At 38.8% G+C, this 19,428-nt stretch overlaps 1 protein-coding gene across 4 annotated transcripts in view; it reads right to left on the bottom strand.

Annotated features, from left to right (window-relative positions):
* Positions 1–19,428, bottom strand: part of CSNK1D (casein kinase 1 delta) — a 30,532-nt gene that overhangs the window by 5,948 nt on the left and 5,156 nt on the right. The window contains exons 2-9 of one of the 4 annotated variants that reach the window (XM_072990640.2): positions 19,032–19,142; positions 17,850–17,998; positions 16,272–16,500; positions 14,745–14,915; positions 13,817–13,965; positions 11,294–11,465; positions 8,770–8,909; positions 1,220–1,287 (exon numbers count right to left, since the gene is read on the bottom strand). In XM_072990640.2, the coding sequence (XP_072846741.1) occupies positions 1,255–1,287; positions 8,770–8,909; positions 11,294–11,465; positions 13,817–13,965; positions 14,745–14,915; positions 16,272–16,500; positions 17,850–17,998; positions 19,032–19,142 (1,154 nt within the window). In that variant the 3' untranslated portion in view covers positions 1,220–1,254. Of the gene's footprint in view, positions 1–1,219; positions 1,288–3,170; positions 6,045–8,769; positions 8,910–11,293; positions 11,466–13,816; positions 13,966–14,744; positions 14,916–16,271; positions 16,501–17,849; positions 17,999–19,031; positions 19,143–19,428 lie in introns of those variants that run through there. The other 3 variants (XM_072990637.2, XM_072990639.2, XM_072990638.2) reach the window with 3 other exon arrangements.

Below are 19,428 nucleotides of genomic sequence, written 5' to 3'. Positions count from 1 at the left end.
TAACATAGTTCAGTTTTGCAAAAGGCTACAGATGGCCCCCCACACTTCGTTTTGCCCTATCTGCAATCAAAACAAAAAGAAAGATCAACCAGTAAGCTTTAAAACTGCAGCTATCACAGGCATTCATTCATTTTTCTATCAACTCCTTCCTGTACAGAGTCCAACAGCACAGCTCTCAGCTTCATTAGCAATTTTGAAAATGTTTTTTTTAATCTTTGGCTGCTTGTGGGAAAGGGAAGATAAGAGGCTACGCTGCCAAGAAATACATCTAAATTAGGCAATAAAGACTCGTGTGCAACGTTTCACAATGCTGTCAGTTGTGGAGGATTGTTTTATTGTCTTGTCCAACAACGAGTTATTTCCAGTGTAGCAATGCTAGAATAGGTATTAAATTTGAATTTAACAATGATCTTCAACAACAATTTTCAATCTATTTTAAAATCAGCAATAATGTTCTCCTTGAGGAAGCAGCACATTAATCTGCAGATTTTGCAACAATATGTACTGCAGACTTATTGGAAGAATCTACCTGTGTAAACAGCCATCCACATGTATTGCTAGAGGAGGCTACAGGGACGGAAAACACGTAGCTCGCTAGATGCTTCTGAATTGTAAAATGCAGGCTAAGGCTGACAGGAGTTACAGTCTAACAGCAGGTAGACAGCCACATATTTCCCACTCCTGTATTTCACTCTAGAATTAACTGCCTTGGGATGCAGGTGTTATGGAAGATGTTTATTCGGATTGCCAAGACGAAGTCATCTTACGATGTAAACAGTGTGTTTAGTCTTCTTCAGGTGTGCCAGTTTTCCTACCAAGACTGCGCTCAATCGGTACGTGCAGCAAAAGAGATTGTGAGTAAATATGGTACTTACTCTCTCTCCCATGGAAATGAGCACAGTGCGAGGAAATGAACGCCACATAAAGCACTGCAGCTATTCAACTGTAACTGTGTAAGGCTACCCTATGCAGTAATACATACTACTGTATCTGATTTGTCTTCTTAGAAATAACTTAGTGGAGTAGTTTTGGTGAAGTACTAAAGGCTTAAGAGGAAAAGATAGTTGCATTAATTTGAAGCACATCTAATACTATGTCGTCTGCAAAGCAGAAGAAAAGAAAGTGCAGAATTAACATGAACAGTCACCCAATGGGAAGTCCCCAGAGGAGTTAATCAAAACCCACCCGCCAAGCTGGTGTCTAGCGAGAAGGGACTCACCCACTGCTGCTTTCCAACGAGAAGGAGACGAGCAGCTACTTGCCATGATGTTCGAAGGGAATGCTATTCTGAGGTGGGGGGGAAAAGACAGCCATTTATAACAATTCCACTGCCCAATGTATACTTGCAGACTAAGTGGAGCGGTTTTTAATTTGAACAGAGTTGCCTCTGATCAGAAGTCCCTGCAAAGTTCCCAGCCTCTCAGCTTGATGGAAATGTATTTGACAGTGAGTGTGCGAAGAAGGGCTGCTTCAGCAGCAGGTGGCAAGCCACAATCTTTTGGAAATGTTTTTCCCCCCTTGTTCTGGAAATTCTCAGCTGAATAGGGCCATCACTTGGTAACTGTTTCTCGCCGGCACTGGCCACTGATTAAAAAAAAAACATTTTCCTTTCTCACCATGACTACCTTGAAGAGCACTTAGTAACAGAAGAAAACCATAGATTCTCCCTAGCACTACATTATGTGAAAATCCCAGCTGGAGCACTTTGGATATGCTCCACAAACACACAGACACACCCTCGCCAGACCAAACACTAAATTAAAGCAGCAGCCTTTTTACACCACCATAACTGTCCAAATCATGCACATAAAATCTTACAGACTTGAAAGATTCTCCACATTTCTGTGTCTATTACCAATTTTTCAAAAGCATCTCATCCTTCTAATAGAAATTCTTACTGCTAATGAATGTCATGATTTTTAAAAATCACTCTTGTTGGATAGGCACAGATTAACTATTCCGCCCCCCCCAGCAATTCATTCATGATGCCTCCTTTTCTTTATATACACAGCAACACATGTTCACACACATATAAGGTGTCTTCTTAGCAGCTAAGCAAAAATCACCCTCTTTTAAAAGTATCAGTCACTTCTCTTCTGCTACATCAGGGCAATCCCACAGTGTTTTAAGTATTTAAAAAACAAAAACAAACAAACTCACACAGCATGAAATGTAACATTTAAAACACTATATAGAATTTTTTTTGGTAGTCTTGGTTGACTATCTCTGCTCCAAGACCATGAAGCTTAAATACCTGGAATTGGAATAAATACTAATAGAACTTTCAGATTACTGTTTTAAAATAAATTAATTTCAGTATATAGTTTGCAATACCACCTTCAGTCACTAGGTGACCAACCAGCAAGTAAAAAGAGGCAGGAAGGCCTCTTCGACAGGTTACTGAGAAACTGGGTCCTCACACGAGTGCCCCACATTATCAAGAAAGCTTTTAAACTCAGTAACTGATTGAGCTTCAATATTATCCACAAATAAAACTCCTGGGATATTCATACAACAGGAAGAGTATTTTTGTACATGTTTATCAATTCCACTGCCAGTTTTGTTTTCCAGCTAATTCCAGTCAACCCAAGCCATCATAGCCTTGCCAATTCATGCTCCAATTCATACAACTGGAGAAATCTTGAGTCTTTGAATGTATCACAAAGGAAGCTGAGAACAAGCTTAATAAGCTGAATGACTCATATTTATCTATGGGTGAACTTTTACAGAAGCAAGAATGATAAAGGAAACTTCCAGATGCAGACATTCATATAGCAGCTGTACAACAATTTAATTTGTGGAATTTAAAAAAGAATAACACTGAGGCTGTGGTTCAAGAAGAATTGAATTCAAGAACAAGAATTCTTTGCAAGAACTCACAGGTGCTAATCCTGAATACAAGCACACAGAAATCCCTGCTGCTAACCCATTCTACTTTCTCCCCAAGAGGGGAAGAGGCAAGGTGGGCAAGATTTCCAAGCTAAGGCCTTAGATGGCAGTGAGGGTCACACACATGACTGAATATCCCTCCAATAAACCTTTCCCAACACATAAGACTACCCAAGTCAAGGAAAAAAGCAGGCTGCGACCCTTCTACAATATCATGTCTTCTGCAAAGGGGGGGGGGGCGCGGCATTTTATTATTTTTTGGTTACAGAGTAATATTAAGCTGGGATGTTCAGAATGCCCAAAGGCAACCCAATGGCATGGATGTCTGGATCTACTGTGCACAATCTGTTTATCTTCTGAAGAAAAAACTTCTCTAGTCTTGTAACTATTCTTCACCTGTACTGGCCCTCTGACCATATTTAATCACAACCGGGATAATTTCAAATCTGGTAAGATTATTGATGTGCAGACTGTTCACCTCTATGCACGGTGGATTTGATTTAAATCAAGTTGATTTAATCACAGTTTAAATCACTAGTCAGTAAAACTCAATTTAAATCATAATTTTTAAATGTAAAGACTAATTCTTGCTGGTAGTTATAAACTTTAATATTTGCAACCAGATGGAGATTTCACGTTTAAAATAATAACCTGTCAGATCAGTAAAACAGCTATAACAGAACACATTTTAGTTTAGGTTAATCACTCATATTTGGACGGCTACTTAAATTGTTTTATTTAACTAAAGCAATAACACACAGCATACATATTTTTGTATTTGCTTAAAATGTGTTCAGTGTTTGTAGACAGATTTGCAGAACAACAACGGGATTAAGGCATTTTCCTGAACTTTGTTCATTTTATACCATTTTTACTGTTAAAAAGTGCATGTTATCTCAGTTTGGGTAACTTGGATTAACTGAATTAGTTAGTGTAAAAAAATGTAAATATTGCCTGAATATACAGCTACATAACTAACTTCTATTTCAGGCTGAATAACCCTTGGGCTATAATGTATCTTAAATAGAAAATTATCTTTAGGTAGGTCTTTCCTCCAAAAGCATTAAAATAAATTTGATTTAAATAAAAAAATCCAATAGAAACAAAAAATCTTATTTCTATTTTAATCCACCCTGCCTCTATGAAAACCAGGAAGCCACACTCCATAAAGTCTCTGCCTATAAGAAACTTCACTTGTCCTCAGTAATTCCTCATTTAATATCTTCCCTGGCCAACATATCTAGAAGGTAATCTCCAAGTCACCTACTAGTTGTACGAGAAGAAAATTTTAGCAGGGGCCAAAATAAGAATCTGGTTAATAGGCAGGACCTAGGAGTTTAGCAGTTTTATTAAATACTACAGAGTAAAATTCAAACATAAGAGAAGTAAAATGTCCCTTTTAAATACACTTCTCTGCTCTTTAATAATTCTTCTTTCTTCATTGTCTTCTGCCTTTCGTATCATTTGCTCTTCCTTCTGCACTTCTTTCTTTGTAGCAACTTCAAATTCTGGGCTCCCCGCAGGCTGCACTCGCACCCCAGCCCCTGGTGCACCTGCTAGAGTGGCCACCAAGGAAACAGTTAAATGTTCACCGTAAGAGGTCATTCTCGGGATTTAATGCTGACAGAGCAAATATTAACTTGTGGTTCCAGCATTAAGAATTTGAATAATTTAATAACATGGAAGTACTTAAAAAATCTTGAACAGGCCACTCTTACTAGCTTAAAACTATGATAATACCAAAATATAAAATGAAAAATAAATATTGCTAGGATTTCCTTACTGAGATTCAGGTAATGTAGGCACAGCAAAGATGCTACAGTTCACCCGCATCAAGGAAGGTGATCTCTCAAACCACATTTGAAGAGGGAAAATCTTAAAAGTGCCACCAAGGATACATGGTTCGATATTGCTTGGGCATATCTAAAGATATCTTCTGTGGGATCACAGAGAAATATGTTAAAATGGAAGCCATCCATTTGCAACATCTGGTTTTGCCCAAAAGTGATGGAGTCTCAGTGACCTCAATGCTGATCTTTCTCTCTCACTGCCATGGCACTACACTACATATATTGTACCCAAAACCACAGCAGTGTAGAAGAGTGACCACCAGTCTCTTCTAAGGAAGCATTGCAGGGAGCTGTGCAGGCATACAGGAGCCATGGCACTACTAGCAAAGAGCCGTAATCACAGCCTCCATTGCAAAGTGCTGTTCTGTTGGTAGAGAAAGGGCTGCACAGTGCTAAGATGACCAAGTAAATACAGGAAGTAACTGCTGGCTATTTGGTTGGAAGGAACTGTTTCGCATTTCAGGCAAAGTACAAAATCCTTTTTTTTTAACTACTGGGATGCACAGCTGCATTAGATATTTCCCTCTTCAAACCAAGAGCTTCAAGTTCATCTGAAGGGCATTTCTCTCTATGCCTTGATGCTATAAAACTTTTGTTAAAAATTTATGACAGATAAACAATTTTAATGAGACGAGTGATAGTTCTAAGAATTTAATCTTAACATAATTGATAAAAAGGGATAAATTGGTTTATTATAAGGAAAATAATTATAACTGTGGCATAACTTGTACTATTTCACTCTACCCCTAAAATTTTGTTGTTTTAGCTAAGCAGGTTGTCATCTCATCTAGATCCTGAATTGTGGTTATCATTAACAATGATTCATTCCAAAAAGCCAGCTACAGACACCACATTCTGAAGTTGGCTTGTTTGAAATCAGTCCTAGAACTAACCAGCACTCCCTGTAGGAGAGACACAAAACCAGAGTTAACCAAAACCATGAATAACCGAAGTCCTGTCCCAGCTATATATGTAAGATTTTAAGGGAGTCATTGGGAGGGGGCAAAACTACTTATTCAAAAGCAGTTTGCTTTTTATTCTTCCGAAGCAGATAATGCTAAAATTCAGTATATAAGAAAGTATCAACACATTAAGTGACTTCTGTTAAGACTGCTTGGAGTGCAGTGCTCAAAACAAAAGATTTGAAGACGTTTGACACAGCATCACTTGCTAGGTTTCAGTGGCCCTGATGTAAAAAAAAGGAAATAATTACATCCCAGGGTCTAAAAGCATTTTATTCCAGTTAATTTTAAGTGGTCAAAAGATGCATTTTCTCCTCTTCCTTCGGGGTCTGCAGGAGCTTGGCTTTACGGATGGAAGGATAAAAGAGACAGTTTCAAACTGCAGAAGGTTTAATTTCTTCAAAATAAGAAAGCCTCTAAAAAGCTCACAAAAGATACTATTCAAACTCTAGATAAAAATATTATTCCCCACCCCATCCCAGGAGCTCAGTTTCATCCACATATAAGAGCTATGTCCAGTGCTTTCACTCATTCCCCAGAGCACCTACCAAAGATTAGCAATGGAAACAAGAAAGTTCATAAATATATTCAGAAAACATCCATTTCTTTGAGGCTTGAAATGGGGTAGAATTCTCAGGGAAGCAAGGTGACAGGGATGATAAATGCCTTTTAAAGTCAGATTTTGAGTTTGGGGAAAAAAACCCTGCATTTGTGTCATTTAAATACCTGAATGATTCACTTTTCAGCCTTATGATATTATAGCATCATTTGGCACTTTATGGCAAATGCTTGTGTTGAATGAGAGATCTGCTTTCCTGTTTTAAGGGTTTTAAATCCCATATTCTTCTCTACTGACATCTGTGGCGTGTCCAACGGGCTTTTGTCTTCTATATCAGATACTGTTTGGTATTTGTTAAAAGACAGTGATATTTCAAGTATGTTTTAAAACTAAGTTCATAGGAAATATCTTCACCAGAGACTCCTAGCTAAAGGTTTAACATTTAAAGTTTCTATATGGTACCATTAAGGTGTTGTGTTTTTTAAGAAATTCATTCTTAGTAGCACAACCTACCAAGGGCAACCTTACATACCGTATTTTTCGCTCCATAAGATGCACCTCTCCATAAGACGCACCAAATTTTTAGAAGAAAACAGGAAAAAAATAATCTGTTTTCTTCCCCCAAAACCTGGTGAGCCTTATGGAGAGGTCCATCTTATGGAACACACCCTAAGACCCTTTGGAGGCTCACCCTGCCTCCCCCGGGGGTCAGAGGGGGCGAAATCGCCACCTTCTGGGACTCTTCTGAAGCTTCCCAAGCCTCAAAAGAGTCCCAGAAGCTGGTGATTTTGCCCCCTCTGGCCCAGCAGGGGGGGCAGGGTGAGCCTCCAAAGGGTCCTAGGGTGTGTTCCAGGACCCCTTAGAGACTCACCCTGCCCCCCCGGGGTCAGAGGGGGCAAAATCACTAGCTTCTGGGAGTCCTCTGAAGCTTCCCAAGCCTCAAAAGACTCCCAGAAGCTGGCGATTTTGCCCGCGCTGGCCCCGTGCAGGGGTGGGGGGAGCGTTGCAAGGGTCCTGGAAGGCTCACCCGGATCATTGTGGCGCTCCCCCCCACGGGGCCAGCGGGGATGAAATCGCTGCCTTCGCTCCATAACACACCAACTTTCCACCCCACATTTTTTTGGGGGGGAAGTGCGTCTTATGGAGCAAAAAATACAATATGTTTACTCAAAAGCAAGTCTTACTGCATTCAGCAGAACCTATCCTCTAAAAAGGGTTTAGAGCTGCAGCCTTTGTGGTGGAAAGCTTCTTTTAATTATAACTAGAACAGTTAAAGTGAAATGCAATCAACACATCCACTCCCTTCCTTCCTTCGACCGAATGACTCCCCTTCCACTCACCCAAAATGGTGTCTTCAACAAACATGCACCATAGCTTTAGAATTACCCATTTCCAAGCCACAAAGCTTGTGGGTGTTCTGATTATCTGTTAACTTTAACTAGCATTCCTGACAGGCTGACCTGTGGTGCTTCAGCCATTCACAATTATAATTATAAAACCTTTTGTGCCTTAGATACTTCTTCATTTGATATTAAGTTGCAGACCAATTTACAAGTGCTACTAAACAGTTACTTCCTTGACTTAGTTTACCCAATTCTAAATTCAAAACTAGTTTTCTGGCTGCTACCTTGGACGGCAAAATTAGCCACATGTTTAGAGAACTGCATTATGGGGCTTGTTGCCTTGCTGTAATTTTCATGGAACAAACCCTAACTTGGGAACATAAACCTGCGTAAGGGCTCATGTTGATTTGATTGCACATCACATATACTTTATGGGGAAATCCACAAAACAGAAACCAATATCTGATATTCAGATATCAGATTAAGAATATATTCCCTCTTTTTTTTTTTTTTTGGAAATGCAAAGCAGTGACAAATGAAATACTGTCAATAGCCAAACTATTTCAAATCCACAAAAGAGATGTATTCATCTTCCAAATATACTCCTACCTTTTTACAGTGATCATTTACATCAATTGTCTTCTGCAAGTATTCTGAACATCTGAAGTGCGTTATAAAAAATAATTCATAGCATACAGGAAGTTACAGGCTATAATGACTGATCCCAAAATTAAGACACTTGCGTCGCTGCAGACAATATTAGCATTCACCTATTTGTTATATCTGCAGCAAAATGTGACTATTAGGCCAGTTCATGTTTCATATGGTGTAATAAAAGACACTGAAATTCCCACAGCTGTTGGAAGGATGTGCTCTCCAAATAAACATTTGAAAAGGTGTTAAACAAGGGATCTATTAGCCTTAGATTTTAGTAACTATGGGATGCTGCTATCCTTCACATTTAAACCTCAAGATGAAAGAAATGGAGCCTTCACTAGTAGCAACTCTTGAGTCAAATCAGATCAATAAAAGAACTGTATGTGTAAATATAACAATCACAATGTAAACTTTCTTACCACCTGAAGAACCACACAAAAAACAAACAAATAAAAGGTCATCCCATATTTCCTTCAATGTTTAAACAAATAATCAGAACGGTTTTGTACCTGTGAGGTTGACATGCGCGAGGTATCTTGTCGGCCTGTTAGATCGGACGAGGAGATATTGACAGGGGCTCCACGATGCAATCGCATACTCACTTTCCGTTCCCGCTCCATTCCAGACACTGGTCGAGGAGATGTGTTTGCTAAGCAACCACCCAAAGTAAAAAAGAAAAGCAAGTACTGTGCATGTAGTTACCAACAAAAGTAACTCTTGCCCTCTTTATTCTCTCTCAAGTAAACCAGCTTATGTTTCTAATATCCTGTGCAAGAACTTCTAAAACCATCACTCTCCCTAAATCAGGTCTTTTAAAATAAGGAAGTTCTAAATAAAGAACCAACGTTATGAAACATTGCTGTTCTTAAATGTACAGTGGTGCCTTGCAAGATGAAAGCAATTCATTTAGCTAAAAGCGCTGTCTTGCAACATTTTCATTTTGCGATTTCTCATAGGAATGCATTGCAATGCATTCCTATGGGAACCTTGCAAGACAAAAATAATTCATTTGTCCTGTGAGGCATCTGTCTTGTGAAAACCATTCATCTTGTGAAGCACGGCCATAGAAGAAGGCATCACAGTGATCACAAAAACCATTTGTCTTGAGGGTTTTTTGTCCCGCAAGGCATTCGTCTTGTGAGACACAACTGTACAACACTGTAAAATATCCATTTTAATGTTACACATGGCTTAGGAATCTAATTTTCTTACAGTCTATGTTTAGTTAATTTCAGAGTTGTGCTTTAAACAAAGGTTCTTTCTGCCATATATCTTAATTATTGATTGACTGATTTGTCTGCTCATTTTTACCTGTACAGTACAGTGGTGCCTCGCTTAGTGATGTTAATCCGTGCAGCAAAAATCGCTGCTAAACGATTTTAAAAAGCCCATAGAAACGCATTAAAACGCGTTTAATGTGTTCCTATGGGCTTCAAGACTAACCTTAAGGGAAAATCCTCCATTGCGGCGGCCATTTTGGTGCCTCTAAAGCGAGGCAACACAGCTCTTGCGATCGCAAAAACAGCATTGCTAAGCGATTTCGTCATTATACGGAGTGATCGCTAAGCGAGGCACCACTGTATATTGTTTGTATTTATTATTTAATTGCACTATGGAGTCGTACATAAGTCTAAACAAACAAACATTTTAATGAGATTTTTTTAAAGTATTGCTTTTATGATTGCATTATTTTAGTTTGTAGTTTAAAGCATACCACAATCCTTTGAGGGATTAACTCTAAAATGCACTTTAGAGCTAGTAAATAATATGAAAATAAATTAGAATTTTTGCTCAGCTTTTTAGCTACCACACTTGATTTTTGGTTTAAGTTACATGAATTAGGTAGACACTTTAATTTCCATAATTTATAACAAATGGTCATTTTACCATTTTCAAATCTGACTGGAAGTCACTCTCCAAAGCACTGGGCCCTTCCTGGAGGTTTTTGGGGCCATCTGGGAACTTCTGCATGCAGAGTAGGTGTCCCACTCATTAAACTCCAGCTCTTTCCCATAAATAAATGTCCAACAAACATATCTTCCCTCATATTTGGAAGGTCTTCCTAATTATATTTTTTATATATGGTTGACAATACTTGTACTAGTACTAGTGGTCTGTATTATGCTTTTATATGAAAGATTTGGTCCAAAACCCCACTCTTCTAACTTACAAGCTGGCCAAAGCATCAGTTCGCCCAATTTTACCCTGCATGGTTTTCTGAGGAAGAAAGAAATGTGAAGTGCTTGCAGAGTAAAAAGAGGCAGAAATACAGCAAATTAATTCAATGAGATTCTTTACAATTCTGCTATTATGGATGGGAATCAGGTATAGCTGTATGATTTCAAGGGTTGGAGCAAGGCTGGTTTGCATCCCTGCTCAGCCACGGAATTTGCCAGACAACCTTGGACAAGTCATTCTTTCTCACTGTAACCTGCCTCATACAGTTCTACAGATGATAAAACGGTGATGGTGGAGGAGTAACAAACCTCACAACTAGGCTTAATAAACATGTAATGCACACATAAAATGAACAAAAACACTAAACATTTAAGTTTTCTTGAAGTAGTCATGAAGAAATACAGGCATATTTTCTGTATTCTTTTCCCTGTAAGTTTACCAAGAAACCACCTTCCCAAACTCTGGAAAGCTACAAATCCTTTTCTGCTTCAGAAAAGCTTCATGGGAATGAGGCAGCACACCAGACTGCCCAACAGCTTTTTCTGCTAGTGGGAGCAGCTGAAGAGCCACAGATGTTTCATCTATGCGACACTGGAATGCACCACTTGAGTTTGTCTATTTTTTTTACATACCAGAGTGCCAGGTTCTGATGTCACAACAAATGAACTATGGATGGAAGTCCTGCAAGTGGTTAAGATATTCCCACAACATGGATAAATGGCACATGAATCCAGCCAACCTCTTCAGTATCTCAGTATGTAATCCTAACTCTACCAACACTCGACTTCAGAAAATACAGTGGCTGGTTCTTTCAGACTACAAGACAGCCAGGATCTAGGCATTCCTTCAGCTTACCTGTATGCGAAGTGGGGGTTAGAGGAGTTGGTGGGGCTACATCTTGTGTCCCTCTCAGCCTGCCAGAGGCAGTGGAAGGTAATCCACGAACAGCTGGATTTCGTGTGTGTCTCATTCTTTCCTCTCTTTCTCTCCGTTCACGTTCTGCATCTTCAACTGCACGGCTTGCACCCTGCAAGAAAAATAGGTATTATGGTTAGAAACTGAGTAAAGTTGTCACTCTGTAACAGAGACAGTAAATAGTTTCAGCTGCTATGCCTTTCTTTTATTTATTACAAATATTTATACCTCATTTGTCTCCTAAAAGGGACCCAAGGAGACTATTCTTATCTACACTTATAATAGACAAGGTGAGTTTGCATCTCTTTTATTTAATGTTAAAAATCTGAAATTAAACAGTTTAAATAATGTAGTTTAAAACTTTTTTACTTTACAGGGGCAGTTTCATTTTCAAAGCTACATGCTGAGCTTCTCCAAACTGCTGAAAGTCAACAGGGTAAGGAGGAAAGTTTTCTGCTCAGAATTGGATTCACTGCATCTTAGGGATTTAACAAGTGGCGCTGGGCAAATTTTTCTTTCAATGATTTCCCCATTAGAGAAGGAACTAGAGAAAAACTCAACTTCCATGATGCAATGACTTTAAAAAGTCATTAATTGGACTGGATTAAATTGCAACAGATTGGATCAAAAGGATTAGAGCTCTCAATGTCTCCCTCCCATGACAGAACCCCAGGAGGAGCCCCATCCCCAGCTGGGTCTTGGAGCTGAGCAAATAGTTTCAAGAACAGAATACACCTTGAAATGTTGAGGAGTGCCTTCTTCAGAGTTAAATATCTTAATGAGAACCTTATAAATACATGCTAGTTTTAATAAAGTCTAGTTTCTCAAGAACTTGTCAAGAAGAGGAAAATTTAACAGAAATCTGTGTATTAAACCCAAAATTTGAGGTGACATGTACCAGAGCCACCCTATAAAAGGGGCTTCCTAGATTCCTCTCAGAGACCTTCAGTTCCAGCTTCTCCCATCATAGGGGAAGATTGTAGTGGCCATGCCCTATGAAACTCCAGCAAACGGAGAGCCCAGGTAGTGAGGCTTCCAGATGCCAAAGGCTGTAGTAATCTTACTACATGGGCTAGAAGTCCTGACTGGGACTCTTTGTCCCACGCCCCTTCTCCTTCCCTTTCTTCCAGGCAAAAGCCGACCCCTACTCTCTTCCTCCAACAATATAGGAACACAAATGCTGGAACTACTGTTGGTCCTATAGACCCGAGCATGGAATGTGTAGCCCTCCTAATGTTAGCGAATTGCAACTTCCATCACCACCATTGCGTGTACTGCTGAGCAGAATTATATTACGACAACTGAAGGCTCACAAGCTGTAGTTATGGGCTGTAACAAGTTATCCACTCTTGCAACAGTCCAAAACTACAGCTAGAAGTACAGTTTCACTGCTTTTAACTTTGATTCTACCATCACTACCATCACCAAGAATGGCAATTATCTTTTTAAATTGGGTCCATTTAGCATTCTAGTTGCACAGCAATTAATATCGGGGGGGGGGGGGGGGAGAAGACTCAGAAGCAGGAAATCAGCAAAGCAGAGAGGAGATGCAGCACTGGGCAACCTCATTATTTTCTGTTTCATACTAAATAGTGTTAGAAGATGAAAATGAAGGAAGTGTGAAATTGTGATTGCTTTAATATGATTTTTACCCAATTCTATAATGACCTTTACGTGTGCAACCTCCCTATCAGCATGGTATCTTAAAGTGGCATGCACACAGCAACTACTGAGAAATATATCATGTGTAATCAAAACCTACAGACAGAAAAGAATTATCCAAAGCAGAGTTTTAATAACACAAAGTAGAACAGATAACAGGATTTTTGATTTCAGGGACACCAGAAAACAATCTACTGACATTTATGCCACCATAAATAACCAATGGCATCTTGGCCACTATTCCCATTTTCCCTTTTATAAATGAAGAAACAAAGATGAGCAGAAATATAGAATTCCTGGTTGAAAGTCTAAACATAATGGGAAAATTGAAATTAATTCAGCATTAGGAAATACCAGCATTTACACTAGAGCCACAGAAATTACTAGCCAGCTAAACATTATTTGACCAATTAGACTACATTTCTATGCTGACCTGAATAACCTGTATTTTTAAACAGAGTATGAAAGGAACAGATTGCTCTGTCTCACCTCCACCAGCCTGCTTGAATTCTGTGCTATTTTTGAGGAAACAGCTTTGCTGCCTCCATGACTGGCAGGAAGACAAGATAGACTGGGGTAGGAAGTACAAAGATCCCCTGTTCTTCCATGAAGCTATTCATTTGCTTATACCGCATTCTTGGCTGCTTACAGCTATCAGATGACCTAAATGCTGGACATTTAGTCTGGCTTGGAGGTAATTAAGCCCTCCTGTACATTGTACTGCACCTCAAAGATCTAGTTTTCTTAGACAACATTTCGAGTTTTCCACACTTAAGTTGCAATGCAGTCATGGCTACTTACAAATTTAAGCATGTTCCAGTCAAACACATAGTCATAGGAGAAGCCTTGTCTGTGGAAGAGGTTTCTGAATAATTGCCTTAGATATGAATAATCTGGCTTGTCATCAAAACGCAACGAGCGGCAGAAATTCAGGTAAGTAGCAAACTCAGCTGAAATGAAAAGTCCAGATCATATTACCACAAAGTCAATGCAAACAAAAATGACTCAATACAGATTCAAAATCAGTTCCAAAAGCAATGTGGCTTTTCACATCCTGGGAGCTATTCCGCTATGGCCACGACCTCAACAATGGCAGTAGCAATGACAGGCATATTATCATACTGCAGTGGTAGTCACAGACAACCTTACAAGAGGACAGGTCTCATGCAGTCAGCCTCAGATATAAAAGTTGACAGATTTCTTCACAGATGAGAGCGTTCTGTTCTCTCTCAGAACAAAATCAGGACATTAAGACAATTAGGCACCACAGTTCAACTCTGTACCTCCAGTTTTCCCATGTAAAAGACAAATGCAATTTACAAAACAAATAGTTGCTAGGAATCTTGCAAACACAGCCCCTCCTTAGCAACTATGGGTACATAACAATGCATGTAGACATAATGTGCTGACTGAAGATGCTGTTTGCTTTCCTAGTGTAGTGAGCAGTTGGTTGTGATGAGCAAACATTTGTAGGCAAGAAAAACATAGACACTAATGTCACTCTGAATATGAGGAAAGGGAAAAATGGGAAAAGAAAATTAAGTACAGACTATGAAGAGAACATGCATTCATTTAACCTGAATTATAGACGAACCACTCTATAAAAGTGGCAAAATAAGTTTAAAGTTGGAAATGGAACAGAAAATGTAAGACCAAGTTAATACACGTTTCACTGAGAAATTAGCTTCAACATCAATATCAAAGAAATCAATTCCATAGATAAACTTACAAGGATATCCTTTACACAAAACCTCAATGGGAGTAGACATTTTCTTTTCACTGATGCGTTCATATTTCTGTCTCTTTGTAGCTGCCTTCAATCCCTGCCAGGGGAGGGAGCCCAGGTTAAAATACATGAGTACATAGCCCAAGGACTCCAAGTCATCTCTGCGAGATTGTTCTACAAGGAGTATAAGAGTGGAGCCATTAGGTTCTATCCTCTGGTGAAATGGTACAAAGATATTTAATGCAACAGATCACACAATGAAAAGCTTACCTGAAAGAAAAACATGGCTAAACAGTTATTTCAAAGTTGCCAAAGAATCAGCACGATTACTCTCTTGTAATTTTAGTCTTAAAACTTAACACAAAACTAGCAGGGAGCAAAAGATCATGTGTTACAAATCTTGAACTGTGCACATTCTTGCAGGGGTTCAGAAAAAATGGCTTAGCTAAATGTATGGCTGCCACCACCTTCTCAAAAATAGGCCAGAAGCCTGGAGAGCAGCTAGATCTCATTTCATTTTGCATGCGCTGCATGTAATCTCTTGGGACCCAATCTGGTGAAAGAGACCTCCTCCACCGCATTCTCCAAAATTCACAGAAAACACCAAAAAGGGATATAGGAAACCTGTGTCTAGGCAAGCCTCGTAGACCAGACTGCCAGGAACAGACAACTGCAATACTGCAGAAAGATAAAAGAAAACATAGCCATGCAAGCCACCCGTAGAAATGAAGTTCGACCTTGGGTAAAAGCCTTTATTACATCACTAGTTACAAACAAGGTGAGCCTTTGAGTTCTACCAGAACACCTTATCACCCAAAGATGACATATAATTCAGGGACAGCGGAGAAGGCAAATAGTTCAAAATATTGGGCAAAATGTTATATCCACTGTTCTTAAATACAGACTGCTACTGACAGATCCACAGGCGGCTGAGCTACCTATTGTCTACCTGAAGAGAAGATGCTATAACATTTTTACATAACACATCTGTCCCGAATGAAATTGAAAGCTTCGCCTTGCCCTGCTAGCAGTCTGCACTCCAGAACTATGAGCACAGCATCTCATCTAACCTTTGGACTATTTGCTTCCTCCCGTTTCCAACATTTCTATCACCTCTGCCTGATGAAAAATTCTGGTAGAACTGAATGTTCACTTTGTTTGTAACTTTTCAGTATGCCAATGAAGGCCCTAACCAAGCTGAAACTGTGCAGACAGGCAGTTAAAGACCAAGAAACTAAAGATGATTCACACGAGTGTGCCAAACCATAGCTTGCAAGGTTAATGACTACACCCATGCACAGTACATCTGGAGGAGAATGACTATCCCCCCTCAAAACAAAGGGGAAAAAAAGCTACCATACAGCATTTTGCTTAACATAATCGGAGTCTAATTCCTCTGACACGCTAAATGTCCTTCAGTCATGTTAGTGAAGTTATGCACAAAGGTCATCAGAACTGTTTGATTTTTCAAGATCTCCATCACATCAGATTTTGTACAGCATTAACAACGTTAATCGGCTACCAGCTCACCAATTCCAAGATGAGTGTTAATTGAGGCATAGCGGGCAGTTCCTGTCAAGTTTTTATTTTCACGATATGGAATGTGCTGGTGGGTTCGAGCATCCCGGTATTTCTTGGCCAACCCAAAATCTATGATGTAGACAAGATTGCCCTTCTTGCCTAATCCCATCAGGAAGTTATCAGGTTTTACATCTCGGTGAATGAAGTTCTTCGAATGAATATATTCTATTCGGCTTATCTAATTGCAGAAACATAATTTCAGAATTATGAACATGCAATCTCTCCACAACCAGCTGTTCCTATAATGTTAAAATACCTACTTTGCTAAATATAAAGTTTAAATGCTACCCACTCATTTTACTGTGTGCATTATTGTATTCACTTAGATCACTCTTCAAACCCTGCACCTAAATTTAAGTTTCTTTTAAACAGCTTTCCTCTCAAGTCCCAGTATCGTTAGGATCTGATGCTTTGAAAAGGTGAGGCATGTAGCAGAATGGATAATATGTAGAATCTTGCCCATAGTCACTTTTTCAGTCTTTCTAAAATTACATTTTAAAAGGGATCCTGATAGTGAGTAAGCTGTCACACATAATGACAATCATTTGAAGTATCCTGCACAAACATATCCAGTTCCTGTCTAGTTCTAGAAGTAGAAGCATCTTACATTGCTTTTGAAAGAACAATTTTTGATGTAAGGATTTTAATTTTTAAAAGCATCGCTTTTTGCAGACAGAACATTTACATACCATCCACGAATTGGCAGCAAAAATATTCAGCAAAAGTTTTAAATAGAGATGGTTGTCAATAGTTCCTTTGACTTCATGACCTAACACATTAACTTTCCTCTTTGTAGCTAGGTGACTCACTGGCTGAAATGCAGTCACAATTATAGATGGTCCACTGAATCAAAGGAACTTACAAAGGAGTTGACTCACTAAGTCCTCACTGATTCAATGGCCTGCTGGATTTCAGCCACTGTTTCATTTTAATCGTCTATAGTGAGATATAGTAAGTGACTTGAGGATCTGCACTAGTAAATCTTTCAGACTAATAGATTTTTCAAACTTATTCTTCTAACCACTGGCAAAAGAAGGAAAAGATGAGAAAAAAGGGGAAACATTAAACTAACAGACTTTACAGACTAACAGATTTATTCCAATGTAAGCTGACACTGATGAAATCCACTTCTTCCTACCCAAGGATCACTTGTTCTTAAAAGCAACAGATTAAAAAATTAACAGACTATTACAAAGAGACAAATATTTTTAAGTCCAGCTCTTCAACCACTTCAGATTTCCACTTTCTAAGAACCACTTTTTTTTGGGGGGGGCACACATTTTAAACAACCACAAACATGCCTCTCACTGCAGCTAAATGTATCATGTATGTTAAGCAAAAATAAATTTTGAAACATTACATCGACCATATTCTGAGCTGTACAGTATTCCATATTCCAGTTGCAGGCACTCCTAAAGAAAGAGATCCCTAGTTCTTCCCTTTCTTATAAAACAATTATTTATAGTAACCCTATCTTATAAGCAGATTAACTATAATGTTCTGGTACTCAAAATTTGAAAAAAATACCATTTGGTCAGCAAGTAAAAGGACTGTCTTCAGGCTGAATTTCCTTGAACAGAAGTTAAAAAGATCTTCAAGGCTTGGTCCCAGTAACTCCATCACCATGACATTGTAGTCACCTTCAGCACCACACCATTTGATTGTAGGAATGCCCACTTGAACAAGAGAAATTTGATTATTCATCATTCTATAAAAATAGTATGTATCACATATATGCAAAGAACAGCTTCAGCTTTCAGTTCTGTGCACTTATCTAAATTACAGCACTTTTTCCTCCTGAAAAGTCATACATTTCTAGGGAATAAATGAAACTGGAAGAAAGTACTCAATAACAACAGTCAGGTATGTTCTCTTTACTGGATATGATTACAGCAGGACACACTTATCCGCAGAATCAGTATCCACTGATTCACTTATCCATGGTCTGAGAATATTTAAAACATTTTAAAAATCCTATTTTCACATGTATCATCAGAACCAGTCACTACAGGGAGACAGAGACCATGCTATGAATACTGGTTAGTAAAGAATACATAGCATAGGGTCTGGTTCCTTTAGTAGTCAGTTCTGGTAATGCATTTGAAAAAAATCTGTTTTCCCTTTTACCATGCTGTCTCTCTCTCTCTCCTCCCTCCTTCTCACATTCACTATTATCCACAATTTTCAGTATCCACGGGTGTGTGTGTGCTTAGAACCAATCCCCAGCAGATAATGGGGGCTCTACTGTAGGAATAAGCACATCTAAGCCATGTAGGAATAAGTACATCTAAGGCCAAGAAGTGGAACAGGACAGTAGCTGTGCTTTGGATCCTAACTTAAAGAATCACATTATTCTAGTTGGGCAGACAGTAATTTAAAAGATTGGCTTGGGCGGTTATAATGGTACCTAAAACTTTATAGAGCACAAAAGGAATTCTATAGCATATTTGTGTATTGATCTGTCTTTAACCTGTTATTCATCTTTAGGAGAGGACTCCTTTTACCCCTCGAGGCAAATAAACTTATATTTATTTCTAAAGAAATGTGTAGGATCATCTAATCAATTCTACAAATGTAATGTATTTAGCAGAAGCATTCAAATGAATGGCAGAGAAGGTGATCGGGTGACCAACCATAGACTTCTTTGTATTACATTCCTTTTTCAGCCAACAGCTACAAAATTAGTACATCAGCACAGAAAATCTTTACCTCCACCTTGCATCATTTTGTAAATTTTGCTCTCAATATGGAGTTGAGGATGTTTGGTTTTCACACATTCTAATTTGATGGCGACCTCTTCCCCAGCAGCTATGTCAGTACCTAGAGAAAAGAAGAGAATTCAGGGTTATAATACAATGCAAGTCAGACTTGCATTTCTTTCTTTTGAAGAGATGTCTGCCTTGAACTGAATGTTAATCTGAAATTGATTATTTGGGAGGAAGGTGTGGGGGAGCAATACTATAACAATCTGAGAATATTTATCTACCTACCATGTTTCCCCAAAAATAAGATAGGATCTTAAAGTAATTTTTGCTCCAGAAACGAATTAGGGCTTATTTTCAGGGGATGTTTTATTTTTGTCATGTACAACAATCTACATTTATTC

This window comes from Pogona vitticeps, chromosome 2, assembly GCF_051106095.1.
Source record: "Pogona vitticeps strain Pit_001003342236 chromosome 2, PviZW2.1, whole genome shotgun sequence".
In the NCBI taxonomy this organism is placed as follows: Eukaryota; Metazoa; Chordata; class Lepidosauria; order Squamata; family Agamidae; genus Pogona; species Pogona vitticeps.
Note: the sequence above shows the minus strand (reverse complement) of the source record. Positions and strands in the feature narration are given on the sequence as shown.